Below are 25646 nucleotides of genomic sequence, written 5' to 3' on the forward strand. Positions count from 1 at the left end.
GGCTCTTCTGGGTACCCGGGGTGGCTGTGTCCCCTTATCTCCCCAGTTTCTCAGCTCTCTGTAGACCCTGCAGCCACAGTACAGCCCACAGCAGGAGGCGCCGGCCTGTGAGGCAGAGAGTGGGAGCACTTGGCCGGGGAGGCCCCCGCCCCTGCAGCTGCTGGATGCTGCACTTGGTAAGAGGCTGGGGAGAGTGGGGAGAAGACAGTCATGATACCCCTCAGGCTTCCGCACCCCTTCTGAGCCGGAAGGAAGACTCCGGAGAGTCTGAAGTTCAAAGACACAGCTGAGAGATGGGCCTGTGCCCCGAGAAAAACCTAGGCTGTGTTTCCTATGTATGAGACATGGCCTTGTGGAAAGTGTGACCACTCTCAGCCCTGTGGGTCCAGTGCTGTGACGCTTGCCAGGCCACGGGCTTCAGCTGAAGTTGGGAAGTAGGCTGTGGGCTCAGGGGAGGCTTAGAGGGCAAAGGGAAGGCTGGGCTGTGAAAGCACCTGAAGGGCCTGGGGAGAGTTTTACCTTCCAGGCCAGGGCTTCTTCCCCCTTTACATGCAAATGGAGTCCCTTCCCCAATAGGTTCACCCACCCCACTGCCTCAAGGCTAACCACACCTGTCCAACCCATAACCCCAGAAGTCGGGGGGGGGGGGGGGGGGAAAGTACTGTGGCTCCATTTAGAGCTTTAAATGCAAATATGAGTTAGCGCCCAGCTAACCACAGAGGAGCCTGGCAGGCTACAGTCCATAGGGTCACAAAGAGCCAGACATGACTGAAGCGACTTAGCACGCACACAACCACAGGGGTTCATGCTTTGCTGCAGGGACTGCCAATGGGCCCCAAAGGCTCAGGGTGGTTTGGGGAACTGTTAGTTCAGACCTGCTCCTTGTGGTTGTGGCGCTCGGCTCTGGCTGCAGCCAGTGACCTTTCTAGGAGTTGTCCCAGGAGGAGGCTTCAGAGGAACTCAGAAGGTTCCCTGGGGAGACTCTTCCATCATTCACCTTCCTCCAAGGCCTTCTCAGGGTTTGACTGGTACAGTGGCTACTTTTCTGCAGTAACATATAATCCTTTTATTTGATATCAGATGCCTAAGCCAGAATGAAGAGGTTTGTAGAACACTGGCTTTGCAGTCCAGAGACTAGGGTTTTACTCCTGGCAAAATACTCTACTTAGTCAGGGCTATTCTTCTCTGATCTTCCTTTCACTTCCTCAATTAATGTTTGCAGCAATACTATCATTGATTTAGTAATCTCTTCTGTGTTCAGCACTGTGCCGAATACCTTACCAGACATCAGTTCGCCGAATCCTCACAATGACCCCATGAGTGGGGGTGAGGAGGGGCCACTACCGTTTTTGTTAACAGATGAGGAAGCTGAAGCTTCAGGAGGTTGAGCAATTTCACAACATCACCAAACCAGTATGAATTCTGGCCCCAGGTAGCTTTCATTCCATAGGGTGTTAGTCACCACCTTCAGTGGTGTTTAGAGCACCATTGATCAGAATAGAATTGCCTGCGTTCTTCTTTGGACTGATTGCTTAAAGAACAATTCTTTAACCTAGTCTAAGTTTCTTTGGATTTCTCATTGTATAGTCATTTTTCAGTATCCATGGGGGTTGTTTGTTCCAGGAACCAAGCAGGTGCTCCAGTCTCTTACATAAAGTGGCATAGTATTTGCATATAGTCTAGGCACAGCCTCCCATATAATTTATACCATTTCTAGATTACTTATAATATTTAAATATTTAATAATATTTAATATAATTATAATTAATTATAATTACTTTTAATATTTAATATTTAATTACTTATAATATTTAACTGCTGCTGCTGCTGCTAAGTCGCGTCAGTCATGTCCGACTCTGTGTGACCCCATAGACGGCAGCCCACCAGGCTCCCCCGTCCCTGGGATTCTCCAGGCAAGAACACTGGAGTGGGTTCTCCAATGCATAAAGTGAAAAGTGAAAGTGAATTTGCTCTGTTGTGTCCGGCTGGTAGCGACCCCATGGACTGCAGCCTACCAGGCTCCTCCGTCCATGGGATTTTCCAGGCAAGAGTGCTGGAGTGGGGTGCCATTGCCATCAGGACTTCCCTGCTGGCTCAGACGGTAAAGCGTCTGTCTACAATGCAGGAGACCCGGGTTCGATCCCTGGGTTGGGAAGATCCCCTGGAGAAGGAAATGGCAAGCCACTCTAGGACTATTGCCTGGAAAATCCCATGGACAAAGGAGCCTGGTAGGCTACAGTCCATGGAGTTGCAGAGTTGGACACGACTGAGTGATTTCACTCACTCACTCACTCTCCGATTTAATAGTATGTAAATGCTACGTGAACGGGGCTTCCCAGGTGGAGCTAGTAGTAAAGAACCCGCCTACCAATGCAGGAGATGCAAGAGACAGACACAGTTTCTCTCTCTGAGTCAGTGAGATCCCCTGGAGGAAGGCATGGCATCCCAGTATTCTTCCCTGAAAAATCCCATGGACAGAGGAGCCTGGTGGGCTACAGTCCATAGGGTCACAAAGAGTTGGACATGACTGATGTGACTTGGCACGCAAGCACACTATGTGGCTAGTTACAGATGCAATATAAATGCTATGCAAAGAGTTGCCAGTAGGAGACGTTTGTTTTTTTGAAACTTTCCGGATCTGTGGTTGGTTGAATCTGTACATGGTGAACTCATAATTCCAGAAGGCCAGCTGTATAAGACAGGTCCTGCCTCTGTGGCTTCTACCAGCCCCCACTGTAGAAGCAATCTAAGTCTTTTATGGTCCAAATGCCAGAGTCCACTTCTCTCTGTGCTTTATTCCTGTCAGCTGCTCGCTGCTCTCCCACCCTTGGCTCTTCTGCCTTGGCAACCAGTTTTGGAAATGCCCCACTGGTTCAACCTCTGCACCCACATTAGGTCTTTAGCTGCAGCTCTGTAACTGTGGAGAGGCGGTGGAGGAGGTGTGTTGATGTGAGCCTTGAAGGATAGGTTGAATTGGGGTGAGCAGAAAGTACTTGGTGAAGCATGTGTTGTCTAAGAGGCTGAGGTGGGGGGTGAGGTGTATGTTGTACATGGGTCATGGTGTAGACTTGGGAGTAGGCAGTACCCATGGAGGGGAGGAAACTGGTTCGAGATCGGGCGTCCTGCAGGAGGAAAGGAGGACAGGAGTCTGGGCAGTGTGGGATGCTCAGGGTGCAGGCTGGAATGAGGGGCAAAGCACCAGGCTTCCAGTGCTCCCCCCTGGCGGAACAGCAGACTTTTAGGACATGTACCATGGGGCATGTCCAAGGCAGCAGTGGCGAGCCCGGAGGGCGGGTGAATGTGTAGCCTCCACCTCCTCTCCCCAGAGCAAGGCTTCACCAGAGAGCAGGCTTTGGCTGTGGACTGTCTGAGAGCAGGGGGCTGTGATTCTCCACCCTCATGTCTCCGGAGCCTAGTCTCGAGTCTGGTGCTTCGCAGGCACTCAGGGACTTTCACGTGAATGAACAGAGCGATGGGGGAGGGAAGCAGGAAGTAAGGCTGGGCCAGCAGCAGGGCTTGATGATGTGCTGGGAGCTCTAGGCAAGTGTCAGCCAATCTCAATCCAGGGTCAGGCAACTGGGGCTCACCCTCTGCATCCCCAGTGGTTGTGGGGTCACCACTCATGAGAAAACTCACTCTTCTGGTCTCCTCTGATTCTATTGGGTCAGAGAGACTAAGCCCGAATTCAACAACATCTCAGTCCAAATAAATAAGAGCGAAGAAATAAGATTCAGGGAGAGGGAATCTTAGTTCTTTCCCTCACTCATGGGAAAGCTGCTCTGTTTGGTCAAGACTTTCGTCTTGTTTCTGAAGTAAATGGCTCTTGTTCCCATGATCATTAGATTCCAAATGCAGTTCCTGGCCTTTAAGTGCACAAACGTAAGTTTCTCTTCTCACTGCACACTCTTTAGTGGGAAGAAGTAGGGGCAACCCAGTGAACCCCATCAGGGACAGGTTCCCCAGAATCGTGGGCATTACACAGATGCTTTTGAGCTTGTTCGATAAAGGCTGATTTTTTAAAAAAGTACATTGAGACAGAACTTGAAAACTATAGGCTGACTAATAGTAATCCCAAGACCAGTGTATCTCTAACCACAGTTTTGTTTATTTTTAAAGTGTTTCCTTCATGGTTTTTCTTGTGGCTTGCCCAGGGCAGTTTGTGCTCTTGTTGTGAGCTTTATCTGTCTTTGACATTGTTTTTGCTGAGCTTGGTTTTTCCGAGACCCTCTCTCTCCTCAGAGGCTCAGTTTCACCCTGCCATCAGCAGTCAGCCAGTTTCAGTGGCAGAAGGGGCCACAGCTGCTTCCTGTCAGCCCCCCGGGCAGAAGCATGCAGTGGCGTCTCCTCCTGATCTGGGCCCAGGTGCTGAAGCAGGCGCTCCTCCCCGCATCAGGTAAGATCTGAAGTCTAGCCCAGGACAGGACCGGGAGGGAGAGCGGGCGGGAAGGGGAGGCTGGAGCCAAGGCCTCATCCATCTGACGGAAGGAAATACAGTTTTCAGAGTCCCGTGTCCCCTCGTGGGAGAAAACGCTGTCTCTGAGAAGGAGCTCCAGTTCTGTTTTTGGTGGTAGATGAAGGACTTGGGGTTGTGGGGTGCCTGCCTGGCTGACCCAAAAAAAGAAGTAGGAGGTGAGAAAGGGACTAAGGAGGAGGGATGATGGGTTTGCTGGGCGAAGTTCCCTCCTGCTCTATCCTCCTTTCGTCTGTCCTTGAGGAAACTTCTAGAAAAATATAGTGTGCTTTTTGTGGGTCAAAAACGTCATCGTCACAGATTACAGATATTCTACTGCTATAGATTGATTTATGTTAAACTTATTTCCTTCTGTATTAAAAATCATAAATAAATGTGTCGGGGGGGCAGAAATATTTAAAAACTGTTATAATTTTGTTTCCCTGTTGTTTTCTGAACCATCTGTGGGGGGCCATTGCTGAGTAGGGTAGTTTTGCCTGGGAGAAATATAGTTGCTCTCCAAGCTTCCTTTCCTTTAGATTTCGGGGCTTTTCTGAAAATTTTCCAGGCACCCCCAACTGCAGTCAATCGAAACAGCCAGGTCTTATTTCAAAGGATAATGGGCCCAGTGCAGAACTGGCTGCCGAAAAGATACAATCAGAAACAGAGGTGGTGGCCGACAAGGGCCTATATTCTAGGTAGAGAGATAAAGTAAGTGTGTGGAAAAAAATCAATGAGCTCATCAGGAAATAATATTCCAGCAGAGGGTCCTGAGAGGGTGAAGCAGCTACACTGTATAGGAATTATGGTGTTTATAGGGGAAAGACAGGATGAACTGGAGAGACTGTCATTCCAAAATCCAGTTCTGGTATTTCCCTGGTGATCCAGTGGTTAAGGCGTTGCCTTCCTGTGCAGGGGGCATGTGGGCTCAGTCCCTAGATGAGGAGCTAAGATCCCACATGCCTGGTGGCCAAAAAATCAAAATATAAAACAGAAGCAATATTGTAACAGATTCAATAAAGACTTTAAAAATGATACACATTAAAAAAAAATCTTAAAAAAAAAAAAAACCAAGCAAACCACTGAAAACCAATTTTGGCCTCAAAGACTCCCTGGAATTTCTAGGGGAAGGTTCAAGACCAGCTGCTAAAAATGCACACTTCTTTCCCCCTCCCTAGGAGCTGTGACAGGCAGAATAGTAACAATGGGGAACATTTCTGCAGAGGAAGGTGGTTCTGTCACCTTACAATGTCACCTCTCCTCCACCACTGCCAAAGTGACCCAAGTCAACTGGAATCTGCAAGACCAAGTCGTGGCCGTCCATCATGCCAGCTTGGGGTGGCACATCGAGCCTGCCTTCAGGGAGCGAGTGGTGCCGGGCTCCAATCTGGGCCTCACCCTCCGGTCGCTGACCAGTAACGACACAGGACGGTACACCTGCATCTATCACACCTACCCCGACGGCATTTACAAAGGGGCGCTCTTTCTGCAAGTCCTGCGACACTCAGGTACGCCCTCTGGGGCCAGGTGGCTGAGGACCCTCATGCCTGATGATCAAAACACTGCAGAGCAGGACCTCCCAACCCTGGTTCACATTCACATCACCTGGGAGCTTTCAAATGGTACGGAAGCTGGCACCGCAGCCCAGACCAGTTCAGTCAGAGCCTCTAGGGGCAGAGCAGGGTGTGTTAGATTCTAGAAGCACTCCTGATGGTTTGAGTAGTCAGTCATGACTGAGAACCACTATTTGGGTAAAAAAGCACATCTTATGTGTTTTTGTTAGGAAGACCGGCTGTTCAGGTCGTTTGAGAAGCGTGTACACGCTCAGTCATGTCCGACTCTTTATAACTCTATGGACTGTAGCCCAGCAGGCTCCTCTGTCCATGGGGTTTCCTAGGCGAGAATACTGCAGTGGGTTGCCATTTCCTACTCCAGGGCATCTTCCTGACCCAGGGATTGAACCTGAGTCTCCTGTGTCTCCTGCATTGGCGGGTGGATTCTTTACTGCTGCACTGCCTGGGAAGAACCCATTTGAGAAGGGATCACGTTAATTACTTTAGCAGATATCATGCCAATTAGATTTAGCCTCTCCATTTATAAGGGATTAGAGCTCAGTGTGTGCTAAGTGTGAGTGTACAACAGTTTGCATTTCTGTGGTACTTGATGGTTTCCAAAATGCTCTCACCTTCATTATCCACCTGAACACTTAAACCTCTTTGGAGAGGGGAAATGACTATTCTAATGGCTGAGGGACACGATAGAAAAGTGATGATGGGCTCAGACGGCCTGGGTCCAAATCCTAGTGTTGCTGTGACCTCAGACAAGAGTGTTGGGCTTCTCTGCGCCTCTTTTTTCTCAACTGTGAAATGAGGAGATGTAAGACCTTATGAGGTGTGAACATAGGACTGGATTACTGACTAAAAGAAATGCCCTTAGTATAGCACCTGGAATGTGGCAAGCATGAGGTCAGTGTTAGCTATTAATAGGATCCCCCAAACCCCATCTGACTGTAGGGTGGAGGAAGAAGCTGAGCCTGACCGTTGCTCAGAGTGGTACAGCTGATTTTAATACAGGTTTTCAGGTTCCACTCAACCACACCCTCAGAGCTGCTGTCTGCTGCCATCAGTGGTGTGGGAGTTTAAGTCTTATGAGTTAGCAAACTGTGTGTGTGTAAACTGAGGAGATAAAAGTTGGCCTGAAAGTTTCTTCTCAAGCGCTGCTTCCTGAGGGGCCTCGACATAGGCCCAAGTGGGGAAGAGCCTCCATCCTTTGCTGGTTCTATGGATGGCCCTCTGCAGGCCCTCGCACCCCTCCAGCCTCCATCCTTTGCTGGTTCTGTGGACAGCTCTCTGTAGCTTTGCTCCTGCTCAGTCCTCTCTGCCTACCTGTGGCCAAGGCAGGAGACCAGGTCCTCAGGACAGGAGGAAAACAAGCTGGGCAATTTGGGCTCGCCTCCCTGTCCTGGTACCTTGCAGGTAGCATGCGTGCTGTCCCATCCTAAGTGATGGCAGGCCTTAACCACCTTCCTGGCATTCGGAGTCCTCTGTCAAAGGGAAGAGGGCTCAGCCTCTGCTACACCCCTCTCCCTCCAAGACTTCCCTGGACAGCTGGATTCTGCCCGAGGTCCTGGGAAGGAGGTGGACATGGGAGGGGGCAGCCTGGAAGCTCGTGTGCCTATAGTCCAGCACACAGCCTAGCAGCTGTCTTGTTTCCCTCACACCCTCCTCGGGTCAAGTATCGCCTCTCCGAGCTCCCTGACTCTTCCTCCTTCTTGTTTACACTTTACATCTTGATGCAGATTCTCCTGTTCATGCTTTAATTCGTATCATGAGTATTCATTAGGTGTCTGCTAGGAGAAGGCAATGGCACCCCACTCCAGCACTCTTGCCTGGAAAATCCCATGGACAGAGGAGCCTGGTAGGCTGCAGTCCATGGGGTCGATAAGAGTCGGACACGACTGAGCACCTTCACTTTCACTTTTCACTTTCATGCATTGGAGAAGGAAATGGCAACCCACTCCAATGTTCTTGCCTGGAGAATCCCAGGGACGGCGGAGCCTGGTGGGCTGCCATCTATGGGGTTGCACAGAGTCAGACACGACTGAAATGACTTAGCAGCAGCAGCAGCAGGTTCCAGGTGCTGGCAAAACAGCAAAGGGTAAAGTTCCAGAGCCTTACCCGCTCCAGGGTCTCACAGCCTAGTTGAGATGTGTTACAGGCTTAAGGTAAAAGCTTATATGCCTTTTTTCTTCTTTGTACTTTAATGTTAATTTTACTTTTTAATTAAACTTTTCAAAATATCAGATTGATTATAAACACAAAGTTTAATAAAAAGAAAGTATTCACTTTCTTTCTTTCTTTCTTTTTTTTTTTTTACTGTATGTTATTTGTTTCACTTTGTGACTATTACTGAAAGTGATTTTGTTGAACAGAAGGGAGTGTTAAAAATGGTCTGCTGTGGTGTCAAATGCGTGAGGCACAGTCCTGGAGGGATCAGTTATTCATTTTGTGATGGGCCTGGTAGATGCTCTGCTATCCAAAGAGCTGGGTTTGAAGACTCCAGTCCTGTGGTTTGAGACTAGCCTGGCCAATTCCTACCCCTGGTGCCCGGACACTGAGGTTTCCCTGGTTAATGGTTGCCCTTTGCTTCTGGCCTCTACCCACTCATCTTAGTTTTGTCTTCCCTCTAGTGGCTGAGTACAGCGCTGGGTTCCAGATCCAATTGCTTGGAGCCGCGGCTGCAGTGCTGGCGGTCATCTGCATAGCAGTCATCGCAGGGGCCACGCTGGCCAGAAAGGTAACGACTCTGGCTGCACCTCTCAGTCCTGGGCACCGCATCCCTACCACCCATCCTATCCCACCCCTGGTCCTTTCCTGTCCCCTTGCTGTCTAGATGTGACTCCCTCCCCTCCCCCACACACTGCTCTCTCTGCCTTTTGCCGCAGTACTTTCTCTGCCTCTCAGTGGCGTTGCTTGTGCTCTTTAACTGCCCCTTTCCCTCGTCTAGGAGCTCTTGAAAGTTCGGACCTGTATCCTCCACATCATGCTGTCGCCTACAATTCCTGGCTTCTGCTTGGGCCTTAAGCTACTCCTCTGAGAGTCTGATTTATCTACTGTGAGCTTGATGCATCCTGGGCATCTGCTCTGTGCCAGGGGTTTTTGAACCTTAGCTCCTTAATTTTAATCGCCAGTCACTAGTGCTGGTTACCTAGCACTTCCGCAGGATGAAAAATCAACACTCCAAAAATTTAGGGGCAAAAGGTGCATGGCAAGATCAGTAGGTTGTAAATCCTCCATTACATTTGCTTAAGAGGTCATGTGGCTGAGAGAGTATTGAATGGGAAATTGGAAATTTCTATTCTCAGCATGAAGTGTGTGGTGATAGGGTGGTTGTTTCATCTTCTGGGTCTCCAGTTCTTCATATGTAAAATAGGGATTATGATTCTACTTGCTCTATATCCCAGAATTGTGATAAACAGCTAGCATATTACACGTGGAAGCTTTGTAAACAGTGAAGAAATATATTTTCTTCGTATACTCATGTCCTTGTGTGGTAACTGGCAGCTACTGTTGTGTGCAAGTGTACTAAGTCATTTCAGTCATGTCCGACTCTTTCCAGCCCTTTGGACGGTAGGCCGCCAGGCTCCTCTGTCCGTGGGGTTCTCTCGGCAAGAATACTGGAGTGGGTTGCCCTGCCCTCCTCCAGGGGATCTTCCTGGCCCAGGGATCAACCCAAGTCTCCTGCCTCTCCTGCATTGGCAGGTGGGTTCTTCATCACTAGTGCCAGCTGGGAAGCTCCTGATTTGGATGAAAAGAATTCCTACTCCTTTTTACCTGCCCTCTTGGGTCTTTTAAGCCATCCAAGGTTGCCTTAATTTAAGTTACTAAACAAACATTTTGGAGAGTACAAGCCTGTGATTCTTAACAGTTTTCCACCTCATTCCAGATCCTCCTCCCCAGCCCGCCTTACTTTCCCTCCAACTCTGACTGTACTCAGTCAACAACTCAACTCTACAGCCTGCCTTATTCTCTGGGCTGGTACCTGGTGCTGTTATTCCTGATACATATGGGTTTACATCTACCACCTTATTCTCTTCATGTTTGATTTGCCTGTTTACTTCCCTAATCTTTTTCTTGCTGCCTTTTTTTTTTTAGTTTTTTATTTTTTAAATTTTAAAATCTTTAATTCTTACATGTGTTCCCAAACATGAACCCCCCTCCCACCTCCCCTCCCCATAACATCTCTGTGGGTCATCTTGCTGCCTTTTGAATTAAGTATTTTTATTATTAAAAATATGTTTGGTAGTTTTGCATTTTTCTTTTCTTTAGTAGTTACCCTAGGGATTATAAAATAGACCTCTGATTTGTTAAGTCTAATATGTAGTAGTACTTTTGTCATCTCTTGGATTTTGCAAGAACCTTAGAACACATTAACTCTTTTCTAACCTCCCCTACTTATTGCTACTACTGTCATGGATTTTAGTTCTCTTTCTATCTTAACCACCCACCTGAAAATGATTATTGTCTTATGAGTCAATGTTTGTTTTGATTTACCTTTCTATTGCTCTTCACTTCTTCATAAATTTTCTTTCTTATAACTAGAATCGTTTTCCTTCTGCCTAAAGGATATCCTTTAGTATTTCCTTGTGGGCAGGCATGCTAGCAGTGAATTATCTCACTTTTTGTTTGTCTGAAAATATCTTAATTTTCCTTAATTTAGAAGTGACCTATTTGTTTTTCTGGGTATAGAATTCTACGTTGGCAGTGATTTTCTTTCAACACATGGAAAATACTGCCCCATTGTCTCTGACGTCCCATATTTTTGTTGAGAAATTATATGGGAGTCTTATTTTTGTTCTGTGAAAGACAGTGTTTGTTTTTGTTTTCTTGTTCTTTAAAATTTGTCCTTCTCTTTGGTTTTCAGCAATTATACGGGGATATAATTGGATATAGTCATCTATGTATTTATTCTGCTTGAGGTTCAGAGTGCTTTTTGAATTTGTTACTTGATATCTTCCGTCAGTTTTGTATCATTCTTGGCTGTTATTTCTTCATATATTAATTCTCTGTCCTTGCTTTCCTTTCCTTCTGAAATTCTAATCACAGGTGATATCTTCAACATTTTCACTTTTCCCCCACATCCCTTACCCTCTTTTTGGAATTTCCCATCCACTTGTCCCATCAAATGTTTTCTTTGGATGTGCTTTCCAGTTTACTAAGTGTCTTCTTTGATGTATCTAATCTTCTGTTAAACCCATCCATTAAGTTTTTAATTTCCGTTATCATATTTTTCAGATCCACAACTTCTATTTTGCTCTTTGTTTGAATAGTTTACAGTGTGCCAAAATTCCCTATCTTGTTTTTAATTCTTTGAAAATATTAATCATAGTTATTTTGAAATCTGTGCCTGATAATCCTATTAGTTGTGTTCTCTATGGTCTTCTAATAGTTTCTCTTTTTGCTTGTTTCTTGGACCTAGCTTATCTTCTTCACTGTTTATTTTTCATTGAGTGCTGTGCTTTCTACTTCAAGACCTGTGGCAATGATCTGAAGCTCTAGGTAATATCATCTTCCTCTAGAGAGGAGTCCTTTGGCGTCTGCCAGAGGACTAGTACGAAAGCATTGGCATTCCTGTCACTTTAATTAAATCAGTGGTGAGAGAATTGAAAGCTGGACCCAACTTTGCTACTTCCTTACTGGTAGAGGGTAGTCCTTTGGGATTCTAACTCAAAGCCTGTAGTGTTTGCCAAAGTCTCCATCCTCAGTGATTTCTGAACTCAAAGTTTTGTCCCTCTAGCCAGAAACTCTGTGGAGTTTATCTGCTTCTTGGCCATGACTTTCAGGAAATTTCTCTAGAAGAAAATCTCCCTCAATGCTCATCTCATCTCTCTGGGCTTCCTACTCATAGACTTTGCTCCCTAGCCCAAAATTTCTCACTGATTTGACAGATTTCAGATGACTACAAACAGACACTTATATTATTTAGCTTTTCTCGCTGTTCTCAATGGAAAGTTTGGTTCAAAGCAACATAGGTAATCATTGTTCCACCAGAATCAGAACTCCTGTTTCTGACATTGCATTTCCTATCTGCAATTGAAGGCTGACTCTTTTTTTTTTTTTTTTTCATAGTTATTTTATTTGGCTGTGTTGGGTCTTGGTTACAGCATGCAGGATCTATCATTGGGGTGGTGCTCAGGCTTCTCTCTAGTTGAGGTGTGTGGGCTTTAGTAGTTGCTGTGTACAGGTTTAGCTTCCCCATGTCATGTGGGATCTTAGTTCCCCAACCAGGGATTGAAGCCACATCCCCTGCATTGAGAGGCAGATTCTTAATCACTGGACCACCAGGGAAATCCCTCAAAGGCTGAACTATAAGCAGAACATATTTAGCCAGCCCACCCACCTTGGGCTATATTGGGTTAAGACCCCCAACTTGAGTTCTAGCCCCACTGTACCTGATTCCTCATCAGCCATTTAGCCTGAATCTGGCTGGGCCACTGCCAGTCCAGACAGAGAGATTTAGACAGCTGTGTGTTCTTAGGCTCAGATTCCATGTGTCTTGCTTATTTTGAGTTCTTCTTTTTCCTTTTCTCCATCTCTCAGAAGTGGACCATCCTTTGATTTTCTCTTCTTTCTTATTTAACATCTATTTGACTATTTTCCTCCTGTTACTCCTCTGAAGATCTTCAAGAGCTGCTTCCCTCTCCAGGCCTCAGAATTGAGATGAAATTGCACAAACGAGAATCGCTTAATAAGAAAGTGCTATTGTAATGTTTTTCCACTTAGACCTCATGATAATTTACATTGAAAATAGCCTTAATACTGTATAAGTGTCTAGACTTTGCGTATATTTTCCTACTGTTAATTCTGCTTATGGAGTTACACTTTTGTGCATACTCATGCCTATCACCACTGACTAATCTTGAATTTTCAGTCTAATATCTTACATCTTAAATTCTTAGTTTGTGTAGATAAACCCACTTTGCTTTCTGTAACCTATCGTCAATACCAGGGTATTAATGTAACAGCAACATGTTCCATTTGACAGACATTCTGTCTTCATTCAGATCTGAAAGAGAAGAAATCCCAGGAGCACTTACTCTAACCTTATTTTACTGAGAACAGATTGGAATGAGGATGGGGAAAGGACTTTGGTAGCAGAACCAAAGTCTTATTCCCCTCTAAGTGACAAATTGCCCAGGTCTCCCCCAGTCAGTGGTCTAATAGTGCTTCAGGCACCTGTTGGACTTTGCAGATTTGGTCCAGAGGAAGTGAAAGAGATTTTCCAAATGGTAGGAACACTCATGTGATAGGTGAAAGTTACATAAAGTCTAATACTAGCATACGGTCCACCAACTCGCCTGCAAAAATTTCTTGTCCTATGGTTCAAACCCTCACTTCCATGTTCATGAGGCAAACATTTAGATTGCTGACTGACTCGGTTCATAAGGATGTGGCCACTATTCCTTGTTGTTCAGTAGGCATCATGGAACAGAGTGCTGGGGATCCAGCAGTGGCTGAAATGTGGCTAGCACTATCGGAGAAATCAATGACTTAATGACTTAAAGTATTTTCATTTGTGTCTTAGCTATCGCAGTAGGTAGGTTTCGTAAATGAAACCTCGAGGGGAAAATGAATGCTAGAACAGTGATGAACTAGAGGAAAGAGGTGAAGAGAACAATGGTTGATCCACGGGCTGGAAGGGAGTTGTTAACGGTAGTTGGTGAGCAGATGTCCCCTGCTGTCACCAGTACTCTGCAGCTCGGGCACATGGAAATACGGAAGGTTTTTTACAAGCAGCAGAACACATTTTCCTGTTAATGATTAAGACTGGTTCATTCTCAGGCCAGTATTCCAGACAAGTTTGTAAAAGGGAAAGGGGAAGAGGTGAAGAGAGGCCAGTAGGTATTGAATTCTGTGGCTCCCCTTCTAAAGTGTTTTATTCACCAGCCCCCTCTTTGACCTGTCTGCTGCTTCCTGTCTAAGTCAGTTCCTCTCTGCTTTTTCCTATGCTTTGCTTACGGCTTCTTGTCTTCTTTCTCTTATTGCTCAAATGTATTTTATCCTTGTAGTAGTTAAGGCCCAGCAGAGACACATAGTACTCTTAAGCTGAGTAGTTTGAGGACAGTTTAATGAAAGGATTTACAAAGTATTGGAAAGCTCAGAGGGAAAGCATAAGGGGGCGTGTAGGAATGTATTGTTACCACCCTGAGATCTTTAGGGGAAAGGAGAGAGAATGATTACTGAAACCTGGAAGGAAGGGTGATGACTAGGCCCTGGAAAGAGAGAGCTGCATGGAGGGGACCACCTTGAGAAGTACTATAATCTTTGATTGAAGATCGCAGCCAGTCCAAGTCCACTCTGCAGAGAGAATGCTGGGGAACATATGCCCTCAACCTCACTCTCCTTCCTGCCATTCTCCTACTGTTGCTTTGCATTGACTGAACCCAGACTCAAGCCAGAGAGCAAGAGAAATCACTGGGTTGGTGTGAATCCACTTGCAATGCAAGAGACCTGGGTTCGATCCCTGGGTTGGGAAGATCCCCTGGAGAGGGCATGGCAACCCACTCCAGTATTCCTGCTTGGAGAATCCCATGGGCAGGGGAGACTAGTGGGCTACAGCCTGTGGGGTCGCAAAGAGTCAGACGTGACTGAGCGCCTAAGCACAGCACAGCACACACCTGTACTTCAGTCTCCTTAGGCGCAGAAGGATGCAGAGTGACGCTGAGGGGTGAACAGACAGTATCCACACTGTTACTATTACAGATCTTGGCTTGCCACACTTCAGTCTTCTCTCATGCATCCTTGAACTCTTGATTACACATTTAAGCAATACCCTTGTCAGCTGTCCATCTGTATTTCTCCTGGGACCACTGGGCTTTATTAGCCACCTTAGTAGTGCTGTGGGCCAGGCTTCCTTGGCTGCCATTTCAGTAATCACATCCACTTTGTTTCTTACATGCTGCCATCTGCCCTGATATTATTTGGGGATCTCCTCATCCCTGTCGCTGCTGGGGACCCAGATCTATACATCATCGCCTACTTCAACCCCAGCATACAGAGGAGAGCTACCTCTGAGCCCCGTAGTGATGCTGGTGGTTTCTTCATTAGCACATTCCTTTCCACCTTAGGAAAAGGGTGTCCTCTGGATCTTCTCCAGAAACATAAGCAGCTGTTGAGGTTTCCAAATTATTGTAGTTCAGAGATTGGCAAAGTTTCTTTGTAAAGGGCCAGGATCTTTTAGCTTTTGTGGGCCTTCCAGTCTCTGCTGCACCAATTCAACAATGCCATCATACTGTGAGGGGACCACAGATAATACGTAAATGAATGAGTTGGCCATGTTTCAATAAATCTTTATTTATAAACACTGAAATTTAAATTTTATATAATTTTCATGTTTAAGAAAATATTATTCTTTTGAATTTTTTGAACTACGTAATGATATAAAATCCACTTTTAGCCCATGGGCAGTGCAAAAGCCTGTGGTGCCCCAGATTTGACCCATGGGCCTTAGTTTGCCAATTCCTGATTTGGTAAGTTGTATTGGGGAAAATGGGCTTTCCTCAAAGCTCAGTCAGTAAAGAATCTGCCTGTAATGCAGGAGACCTGCGTTAGATTCCTGGGTCGGGAAGATCCCCTGGAGAAGGAAATGGCAACCCACTCCAGTATTATTGCCTGGAGAATCCCATGGACAGAGGAGCCTGGCAGGCTATAGTTTACGGGGTTGCAAGAGTCAGAAACGACTTAGCAGCTAAATCACCACCACCATTGGGAAAAACTCTGTCCTTTCCTCTTCTCTGCTCTTAGCAGTGCACAGAACACTTCTGCCACCAGAAGCCTCCACACTGACCAATTCTGCCACATTATCTGAACGCCCTATAAGCAAGCCACTCCTGATGCTATCTACCTGTAGTGAACACCGGGTCCCAGCAGTTAGGGGCTTAGCCCTCCAAGACAGCCCTCACTGCAGATGCCAGTTGCAAGTCCCAGGCTGTCATCTGTGCCTCTGGCTGCCACAGCTGCTGAGTCGCTTCCATCGCATCTGACTCTGTGCAGCCCCATGGGCTGTAGCCTGCTATGCTCCTTGTCCATGGGGATTCTCCAGCAAGAATACTGGAGTGGGTTTTCATGCCTTCCTCCAGGAGATCTTCCCCACCCAGGAATCAAACCCAGGTCTTCCACATTGCAGGCAGATTCTTTACCATCTGAGCCACCAGGGAAGCCTGACTGGTTGTAATTGAGGTTCCCACAGTCCCTTCCTTGGGTCTGATAATTTGCTAAGATGGCTCACAGAACTCACGGGAACACTTACATGCATCAGTTTATTATACAGTAAAGAATTTGATAAAGGATAGAGATGAGGAGCCAAATGAAAGAGATACATGGGATGGGGTCTCCAAAGGTCCCAGGCGCAGGAGCTTCTGTCCTCATGGAGCTGGGTGTGCTGCCTTCCAGGCGTGTGGCTGTATTCAGCAACCCAGAAACTCTCCAGTCCCATACTGCTCGGGGTTTCATGGAGACTTCATCACACAGGCACGATCCGTTATTAACTCATTTTCCAGTCCGCTCCTCTCCCTGGAGAATAGGGGTTAGGACCAGAAGTTCCAAGCTTCTCCTCATGGCTTGGTCATTCTGGTGACCAGCCTCCACGTGAGGGCCCACCAAAAGTCACTTCACTGGGACAAAAGACACTCCTGCCATCCAGGATATTCCAACGGATTTAGGAACTTTGTGTATGACATTCCTATCACTAGGGATATGTTAGGGTCAGGAACTGGGATTTAATGAAGACCAAATATTAACTGGGGGTAGAGACCAACATATGCTTCTTACTATTCCACACGGGTCCGTGATAGCAGTGTCTGGGGAGTGGGAACACTCGTTGGGTGAGGAGGTGATCCGAGCAGAATGCCAGCTGCATTTCCTTCAGACCCCGAGAGCCAGTAGGTTGCATTATTTAGGAGTTTGGGCTTTGAAATCAGACAGACCTAGGTTTTGGATCCTAGCAATACCACTTGACTAGCTCGGCCACCTTAATTTGCTGACCCTCAGTTTCTTCATCTGTAAAATGGGAATAATAATTATGGCACTGCCCTATTAGAGTTGTAGAAAAACTCAAGTCAAATAATTCAAGTAAGGCACCTGGAGGTTTTCCTGATAGGGATTAGTAACTATTCTTTATTAAGTTCTTATAATTATTATAAAATTTATTTACTATAGCACTTCATAATACCTGGTGCTCAATAGTTATAGTGCATAGACCGATGAGGACTAAATGAATGGATGTTATTTGATGACCAACTATTGGGAAAAGTGCCCCCGGGGACCTTCTATAAGGGAAAGGAGAGATGGGTGTGTCTAGCTCCAGGACAGTCACTGCTAACTGTCCTTATGTTCCCCAAGAGGACAGTGTGGGTCCCGCAAATCTCCATACTGCAATCTCATAGCTCCCTTTGGTCCTTTAGAACAACATCAGTGCATTAATCCCAGACTTGTTTCCTATGCTGATTTTGTTGGGTTCCCAACACAGGATAGATGGAATGAAAACAGACCAGCTGAGAGACCCATGTCAGATAGATTTACATTTCCCAGAGGATTTGGGGGAGCCAAAATAGTCCTGTGATTTAAAGACAAGGGTAGGCAGGCTAAGAATGGGAAGGAGAATACATATACCATCAGGAAAAGTCACAATCAGCTGTTTGAGAACTGGGTATCAGTATTTTTTTAAATGGATAGAGTTGCATTAAGGGATATAGGACTCCTTTTAAGTACAGCATCACGTGACCTACAACAACAACCCTTTCCTTCACACCCACAGTAAGGTGCAGCCACTTCTACTGAAAAGGAGTGAATGAAACAGCCTGCAGGAGCCAGCTCCTCAAGGCCAGCAGTGTGACCCTGCTCCTAATTTGTGATATGTGTCCAAGGTGCCCATTCAGGCAACCCACCTTTCTGTTCAGCCTCTCTGCATATACTTGTATCCTGTTGAGCTTGACACTAGCCAGTGAAGATGGTGCTGATTCTTATTTTGAAGCAGTGAGGTAGACAGAATGAAATGTGGTTTGTGTTCATTGTTATTTTCCAAGCCTGTGTGCAGCTCTTTATAATTCTGTCATTTGGATCTATGGTGGGGCTGGGTGACCTGCTTTGGAGCAGCATCTGTGAAAGCTGAGAGACTGTCACCTTTGCATGGCGTGCCATCAGGCATTTCTCCTGCCACCCCGCTTGTGCCTGCTGTTCTTTGATTTTTTTTGCCTCTAAGCATGACCCTCACCTGTGATACTGTCATGGGGATGTGATGGCTGATTTCACATCCTTGATTTTCCCAAACAGATTTCACTGTCCGTCCTCTTGTCTCATAAGTACATATGTACCTGTCTCACCATGAGTCTATATTTTGATTTGAAAAATCCTGTTCATTTAGATTTGGGGCTGGTGGGGTGGGCCAGGAGAGAGAGAGAGAGAGTGTTGTGTGTGTGTGTGTGTGTGTGTGTGTGTGTGTGTGTGTGTGTGTTTTAGTCCTAAGACATACAATAAGCATCTGTTATGGGCTCTGAGGTTACCAAGAAGAACACAGCCCAGATCCTTCCCTCAGGAGAGCTCACAGTTGGGGTCTAAAGAGACAGAAGGGTAAACAATTATACACAGCATCGAAGGTTACAATGAAGAACACCCAGGACCACAGTGGAGCACACAGGAAGGATATAACTCTGCTGGAAGGATCAAGGATGTCTTCCTGAACAGCGTGCTGTAGAGCCGAGCCTGGAGGAAGGGGCAAACAACTTTTCAGGGAGCTGTGGGGAACGGACAGTAGAGGTAACATATACCCAATTGGAAAGGCAGGAAGCAGTGCCTAGCATTTGGAAACTGCAAGATGAGAGGCAGTTTGGCTAAGAAGAGCATGGCCCAGAGTCAGACAAACTCAAGTCAGAACTGAGATTTCACCTGTCTGAGCCTACCAGCTCACTCAAAAGCAGAAACTTCAATAGGTGGTTGCTGAGATGACATAAAGAAATTAGCCCACTTGGTGCTCATAGCAGATTCGCAATGAATGGTGCCTCTTTGGCACCCAGGCCCTATATTTGAACTTGGGGTGTTGGTTAGGGAAGCACTGCAGGAAATGAAGCTGGAAAGGCAAGTATGACCAGATCCCCAAAAGCATTTTGGGGCGCATTACTCAGTCCCCTGTGGGGCATATGGTGAAACTGGGGACTTTCTTCCCAGAACAATGCGCTTTACACAACGTTGTTAATACAGCTCAAGGGGTCTGAAGGCCACCTGTGGCATTTAGAGGTGGCTAAGCACCTGCCCGGAGAAGGCGATGGCACCCCACTCCAGTGCTCTTGCCTGGAAACTCCCATGGACAGAGGAGCCTGGTGGGCTGCAGTCCATGGGGTTGCTAGGAGTCAGGCACGACTGAACGACTTCACTTTCACTTTTCACTTTCATGCATTGGAGAAAGAAATGGCAACCCGCTCCAGTGTCCTTGCCTGGAGAATCCCAGGGACGGGGGAGCCTGGCGGGCTGCCGTCTATGTGGGTCGCACAGAATCGGACACAACTGAGGCGACTTAGCAGCAGCAGCAGCAAGCACCTGCCCATAGACACTGGGGGCCATGATGAGTTTTAGGGAGAAGCATGGCAGGATCCAACTTCCATCTTTGAAGGATGGTGGCCGTGTGGAAATTGGAGCAGAGGTTAGAGGGAATCTAGAGAGTGGTGAGTCTGGAAGTGCAGGTGAGAGATGAGACATGGAAGTGGATGCGAAAGAGGGGCTCAGTTTCAGAGCTGCTTTGGAATAAAATCAGATGGGATTTTATGGCCCACTGGAATTTTTAAAAAGTTATTTATTAGGCTCTGATATTTGTGTGCATGCTCATTCGTGTCCAGGTCCTTGCAACCCTATTGGCTGTAGCCTGCCAGGTTCCTCTCTCCATGGGATTTTTCAGGCAAGAATACTGGAGCATTGCCGTTTCCTCCTCCAGGGGATCTTTGTGACCTAGGGATCAAACCCGCATCTCTTGCATTGGCAGGCAGATTCTTCGGCCACCGAACCACCTGGGAAGTCCAAGCTCTGATATTTACTTATTTATGTTTTGGCCAACTGCACAGCATATAGGACCTTAATTCCCTATCCAGGGATGGAAATCAGCATCCCCTGCTTTGGAAGCACAGGAATCTTAAGCACGGGACTGCCAGGGAAGTCCTGGCCCATTGGAGTTTAGTAGTAGCCTCCAGATTTCTGGTCATCTGGTATCATAAATCGGGACCACTTGCTGCTTGCCAGTGGTGAGGGGTGAGGCTCCGGGTCAGCAGCTAGACCTCTGTGTCTGGAGCTCAGGGCAGAAGCCTGGGCTAGTTTGGATAGGGATGTGGGGATCCTCAGAGGACAGAGGGTGGGTGGAGATGTACATAAGGATGAATTGCTGAGCTGCTGCACAGTGGAAGAGAGAGTGTCGAGTGTGACAGACCAGAGCCGGAAGCCTGGAAGAACGTCTTTATCTGGGGAGATGAGGTGTAAGCAAAAAAAAAAAAGAAAGAAAGAAAAGGAAAAGAGCAGGCTCAGTTACGGAGGGAGGTGGGAGACTTCCGCAGGAGGAGGAGGAGAAGCAAGAGAGTGATGCCATGATAGCAGCAAAGCAGGGAAGGGGAACATCTCAGAGGGAAGCAAGCGGCCAGCAGCGCCAGAGGCAGCCAGGGAGCGGGGAGAGACGGGCTCGGAAGCCGCCTTCGGGCTCAGCCGACCGGAAGGAGAATGTAGGGGAGCCTGGAGCCTTTCAGTGGAGCAGCTGGGGCTGAAAGCTGGCTAAGACGGATCAAGAAATTAAGGGTTAAGGAACTAGTGTTGATAAGAACACAATGTGCGTGTGTGTAAGATATGACTACTGTAATAACAAAAACGATATTATTACTGGATCACGTTGGAGAGTCACTTTTGAATGATATCCCCACATATTCACTTTGTGGGTTTTTTGTTTGTTTGTTTGTTTTGGGAAGAAATCTCTCAGAATCCGTTCTGCGGAAGGTGACCTTGGGAGGGTGCCGTCTGAACCGGAGGCGTGCAGACCCAGGGTCGTGTCCTCCCCCGGCAGCTGTGTGCAGGCGGATGCTGGGCTGTGCAGTGACCAGGGCAGAGAGGACCAAGCTGAGGCCGAGCCGCACGAGTACTTCAACGTCCTGAGCTATAGAAGCCTGGCCAGCTTCAGCTTCCCCACTGAGACCGGTTAGCGCCCGGGCATCTTCCGGGAGACCCAGTCCGGTCTTTGTCATCACAGATGGTCGTATTGACGTCTGCACGTCACAGCTCTGTGTGTATGAAAGTGTGTATGTCTGTGCATGTGCGTTCTGTCGAGTGAATGCATGTCAGCCTCCTCTGTGTCTATGTTTTTCCTCTACCAGCCCCTCCAGTTCCATGGTGCAGACCCTGGTGAGGAGCTTGTGTTTGATTACAAATGCAAAGTTAGAAAACGGAACAAAGACCTGAGCTGGTTTTGAAGCTGGCGGTGGGAGCAGATCCTGCGGCTGAGATCTGCATCCCCCCTGAAAGCGCTGGGCAGGGCTCAGGGCTACAGGGCTTTGTGGTGGGTGATGGTGGTGGGGTGACTGCAGAGAAGCCTCATTTCATTTGTCACTGTCGTTTTCATCAACATTCACACACTGGAGGCATTTTAGGAATAAGGCATGCCACCAGCTTCTATGGGGCTTCTCAGATGGTGCTAATGGTAAAGAACCCACCTGCCAATACAAGAGATGTAAAAGACGCGGGTTCGATCCCTGGGTTGGGAAGATGCCCTGGAGGAGGGCATGGCAACACACTCCAGTATTCTTGCCTGGAGAATCCCCAGGGACAGAGGAGCCTGGCACACTACAGTCTACATGGTCCCAAAGAGCTGAACACGTCTGAGTGACTTAGCATGCATGCACCTGCTTCTGTGCAGAGCTTGGAGGATGACTAAGTGCAGACTCTTTCAGAGTCCTAGTCCTGTAAGAACTCACAGTTAAGTGGGGAGACAATATTTACATTAAAAGGTAGTGAGGAGATAAGGGTCTAAGACACAGGCCTTTGGGAAGAGATGTCAGTTCAGGGTGAGATGGTCAAGATAAGCTTTTCTGTGGGTAAGTGGCTTGGGAGGATGTGGGGAACAGTGAGGCTTGGCTGGGAGAGCAGGAGTTTTGTCTAGGGGATCATAGATAGAAAGTTTGAGAGGTAAAAAGTCCTACATAGAGGACCCTGGCACCAAGGGAGCAAGCAAGAATTCAGAGTTTATTTTCCGGGCAGACTATTCAAATCTCCTTTTGCTGGATGTACTCAGAGGCCAGTGATGGCTGAATACAGAGAACTCTAGGCTCTTCCAGCCACATGTGCTGGGGAAGCCCACAGAAATGGTGCATGCCTACTGCAGGAGCTATAGGTTGATCCTTGGTCTGTGATCTACTTCTTCTCTATCAATCTACCACTGAGTCTTTGAAGAAAGAATCTGTTTCCCACCAAAGAGGAAATCTTACTTTTTAAAATAGAGACACTTCCTAGAAAAACAAAAGAGGATGATAGCAGGTTTAAAAAAATGAGCACCTCAAACTAGCTGCCTGGAACCCTTACAATCATGCCCTTACCTTTTCGTGCTGGGGCTGAAGTGGCATCGGAGGGGCTCATTTCCGGCATTCAGGCTTTATCCTCCCACCACTTTGCTTAGGAAAATGAGGGAAGTGGCATTTAGGGGAGACTGATTTTCTGCAATGGGCACAGGAACTGAGAGAAAATGTGAAGCAAGTCTGTCCTTTGCCAGAAGATCCCCTGGAGAAGGAAATGGCACCCCACTCCAGTTCTCTTGCCTGGAAAACCCCATGGACGGAGGAGCCTGGTAGGCTACGGTCCATGGGGTCACAAAGAGTTGGACACGACTGAGCGACTTCACTTTCACTTTCTTTTCACTTTCGAAACAGAGTATTGCCCTGCTCTCTCAGAATCAGGCTGTTGAGGGAGAACACAATTCAACTCCTTTTCCTCCTTGGATTTTGATTTTTCTCACTTCTGTATCAAACGGGTATGCAGTCAGGAGCAATGAACTGAAATATGTCCAGAGTGCCAAGTCCTTTGGAAGAGAGATAGATACCTGTAAAAATGCTGCTTTTTGCCATGGCAGTTCACAATTTCTTTCTTGCAAAGCTAGTGCAGATTGGTTGGGAGTAGAAGACAATTCACAACTCACATAGAATGACAAAAAGGGAGTGGTATTTTGATTTGAAGAAGATACAAATTTGGTGGAGGCTGGACTAAGAGTTGGATGCTCTTTAACATGACTATGATAGTTATTTAACATGATTAGATAGGGAAACATTTCCAAATGTCATTTGGATGGTACTAAAAATACAAAGGGACCCATAGATGTTATGGTTCAGGTTATTAAAGTGAGATTGAATTAGACAAAAAATAAATCTGAAAGTGGAATTCACTAAAGCAGATTTTCTTTTGAGAACTGAGAAGATAGTCCGCTAAAGCCATGTACCTGGATATATGCCTGTCCAGGACAGCAGCCACTTTCCATGTGCGGCTCTCACATGCCATGTGGTTAGTCCTATTGAGCTGGACTGTGCTAGAAGTAGAAAATACACACCAGATTGTGAAAACAGTGTGAATAATAGAACTGTAAATGGTCACATGATTAATTGAAAAATATTGATTACATGTTGAAATTATAATATTTTGTATATATTGTGTTAAATAAAAGATATTATTAAAATGGATTTCACCTGTTTCTTTTTACTTTCTTAATGTGGCTACTGGAAAATCTAAAATTGCATATGTAACTCCCATTATACTTGTGTTGGATTGTGAAGCCATAGACTTTAAATCCCAGTCAAGGTGGTACCTAAGATGGGTGTCTATCTCTGACTGGCGGGCTCTGTCTCTCTCTCTATCATTCAAAATAGGGCCTGAGGAAGGTTTTCTCTCTTATTGTGCCTTTTGAGAAATATGGAAAAAGATCACAAGAGAGACTGAGTTGGGGGACCACTAAGTGTAGACAAGAGCTCCTAAGAGCTTCTGGATCCCCTCTTAGAGTCGATGATAGGGTGAAGGGAGAATAAATGAATCAATAAATGTGAGTTTGAAGAAGAATACATTTACACCATACCCCTTATCATTTCACATTCTAAGCCTGGGCATATAACCCAGTGAATTACACTGAACTGATCTGTAACCCAGTGAATTACACTGAGCAGTAAGAGAAATTATGAGTCATGGACCTTTGAGGCAGATGATCTTCATGAGTGGACAGAAACTTCCCATGCAATTTTATCCTATGACTTGTTCCTTCTCAGCTGGACAGGGGGTGGCTGTGTGTGCTGCACAAGAATGGCAGGGTTCTGGTGGGCTCAAACCCCATCAAAGGAGGGAGTCAGCAGCATGGGTGTAGCTGCCAACTATGAGAAATCAGTGTTTTGTTCAGTTTTCTGGTTCTTCCAGTCCTGCAACCTTGCAGTCAACTCCCATATCCACTCCTAAGCATACCTTCCCAGAGACCCAGGAGAGCGTTATGTGTGTCAAAGAGTGAGTTTTCTGGAAGTCAGAATTATATTCTTTGATGTTTGGGGTTTCCCTGGTGGCTCAGATGGTAAAGAATCTGCCTGCAATACAAGAGACCCAGATTCAATCCCAGGTTTGGGGAGATCCTCTGGAGAAGGGAATTGTTACTCGTATTCTCGCCTGGAAAATTCCATGGACAGAGGAGCCTGGCAGGCTATAGTCTATGGGGTTGTAAAGAGTCAGACACAACTAAGCAACTAACAAACACACTTTGGGAGAATTTTTGCATAAGTTAGAGTCTAGGGCTGTGCGCTGTGCTTAGTCACTCAATTGTGTTTGATTCTTTGTGACCCCATGGACTGCAGCCCAACAGGCTCCTCTGTCCATGGGGATTCTCCAAGCAAAAATACTGGAGTGTGTTGCCATGCCCTCCTCCAAGTGATCTTCTGAACCCAGGGATTGAACCCAGGTCTCCTGCATTGCAGGTGGATTCTTTACAGTCCAAGCCATCCAATAAAGCTTTCTATAATGATGGAAATCTTCTGTATCTGTGCTCTCCAATGTGGCAGCAAATAGCCATAAGTAGTCATGATTTCAATCAGCACTTGAAATGTGGCTAATGTGACTAAGGGTGTTAATGTTAAATTTTATTTAATTTTGATAAACAATGTAAATGTGACTGGTGCCTAGCATATTAGATGTCACAATTCTAGTAATTGCCCTGTGTATGGATAAAACACAGAGAGGTGTATCTATCAGCCACTGGATAGATCTTCAGATGTTATGCACTTGAAAGGGCTATCAACAGGAAGAAATGCGGAGGTCTGTTCTCTTCTGTCCTTCCTTTGATCAAGACAAGCATGGTACCAAACGCAAGCTACGCATTTCCTTATTTCACACGCTTCCCCATAGGTATCTGAGGTAGCTAAGTGGTTCCTGTAAACAGGGCAAGAACTGGCAAGAAGTTTGCAACTCACAGGTGTTATGCACGGATAGACTTGCATCACAGGACTTTCCCTGGACTACAGTCATCTTGACTTCATATCAGAATGTTGTGAAGAGCATCACCCCTGCTGCTAAGAGTCTAGTTGATTGTATAGGGATTAGAAGAGCAGTAGGTGCAGTGTGTCATGGATTGGGAGCCAGGATACCTGTCCAAGCACTGAATGCTACTA

General features: G+C 46.6%; 1 protein-coding gene and 1 non-coding gene across 3 annotated transcripts; both read left to right on the top strand.

The window, feature by feature from the left end:
• Window positions 1-2083: 2083 nt before the first annotated feature.
• TRNAC-ACA (transfer RNA cysteine (anticodon ACA)) lies at window positions 2084-2155 on the top strand. The gene has a single exon. It is a non-coding gene; the product is annotated as a tRNA-Cys (tRNA).
• Window positions 2156-4237: 2082 nt separating this feature from the next.
• TIGIT (T cell immunoreceptor with Ig and ITIM domains) lies at window positions 4238-23690 on the top strand. Of its 2 annotated transcripts, XM_042231687.2 has the most exons (5): window positions 4238-4393; window positions 4495-4629; window positions 5629-5958; window positions 8640-8746; window positions 20943-23690. In XM_042231687.2, exons 2-5 carry the CDS (start codon window positions 4572-4574, stop codon window positions 21171-21173), a joined length of 726 nt encoding a protein of 241 aa, XP_042087621.1. In that variant the 5' UTR covers window positions 4238-4393; window positions 4495-4571; the 3' UTR covers window positions 21174-23690. The 2 variants fall into 2 exon arrangements, with proteins under 2 accessions (XP_042087621.1, XP_042087612.1); XM_042231678.2 differs by lacking the exon at window positions 4495-4629.
• The last annotated feature ends 1956 nt before the right edge of the window (window positions 23691-25646 follow it).

Source organism: Ovis aries, chromosome 1, assembly GCF_016772045.2.
Source record: "Ovis aries strain OAR_USU_Benz2616 breed Rambouillet chromosome 1, ARS-UI_Ramb_v3.0, whole genome shotgun sequence".
Lineage (NCBI taxonomy): Eukaryota > Metazoa > Chordata > Mammalia > Artiodactyla > Bovidae > Ovis > Ovis aries.

Bases quoted from the DNA above. Each gene is read 5' to 3' on its own strand.
- TIGIT (XM_042231678.2), top strand. From the start codon at position 4,330: ATGCAGTGGCGTCTCCTCCTGATCTGGGCCCAGGTGCTGAAGCAGGCG. The intron at 4,394-5,628 runs GTAAGATCTGAA...CCCCCTCCCTAG, and splicing joins GGCGCTCCTCCCCGCATCAG to GAGCTGTGACAGGCAGAATA. The intron at 5,959-8,639 runs GTACGCCCTCTG...TCTTCCCTCTAG, and splicing joins GCAAGTCCTGCGACACTCAG to TGGCTGAGTACAGCGCTGGG.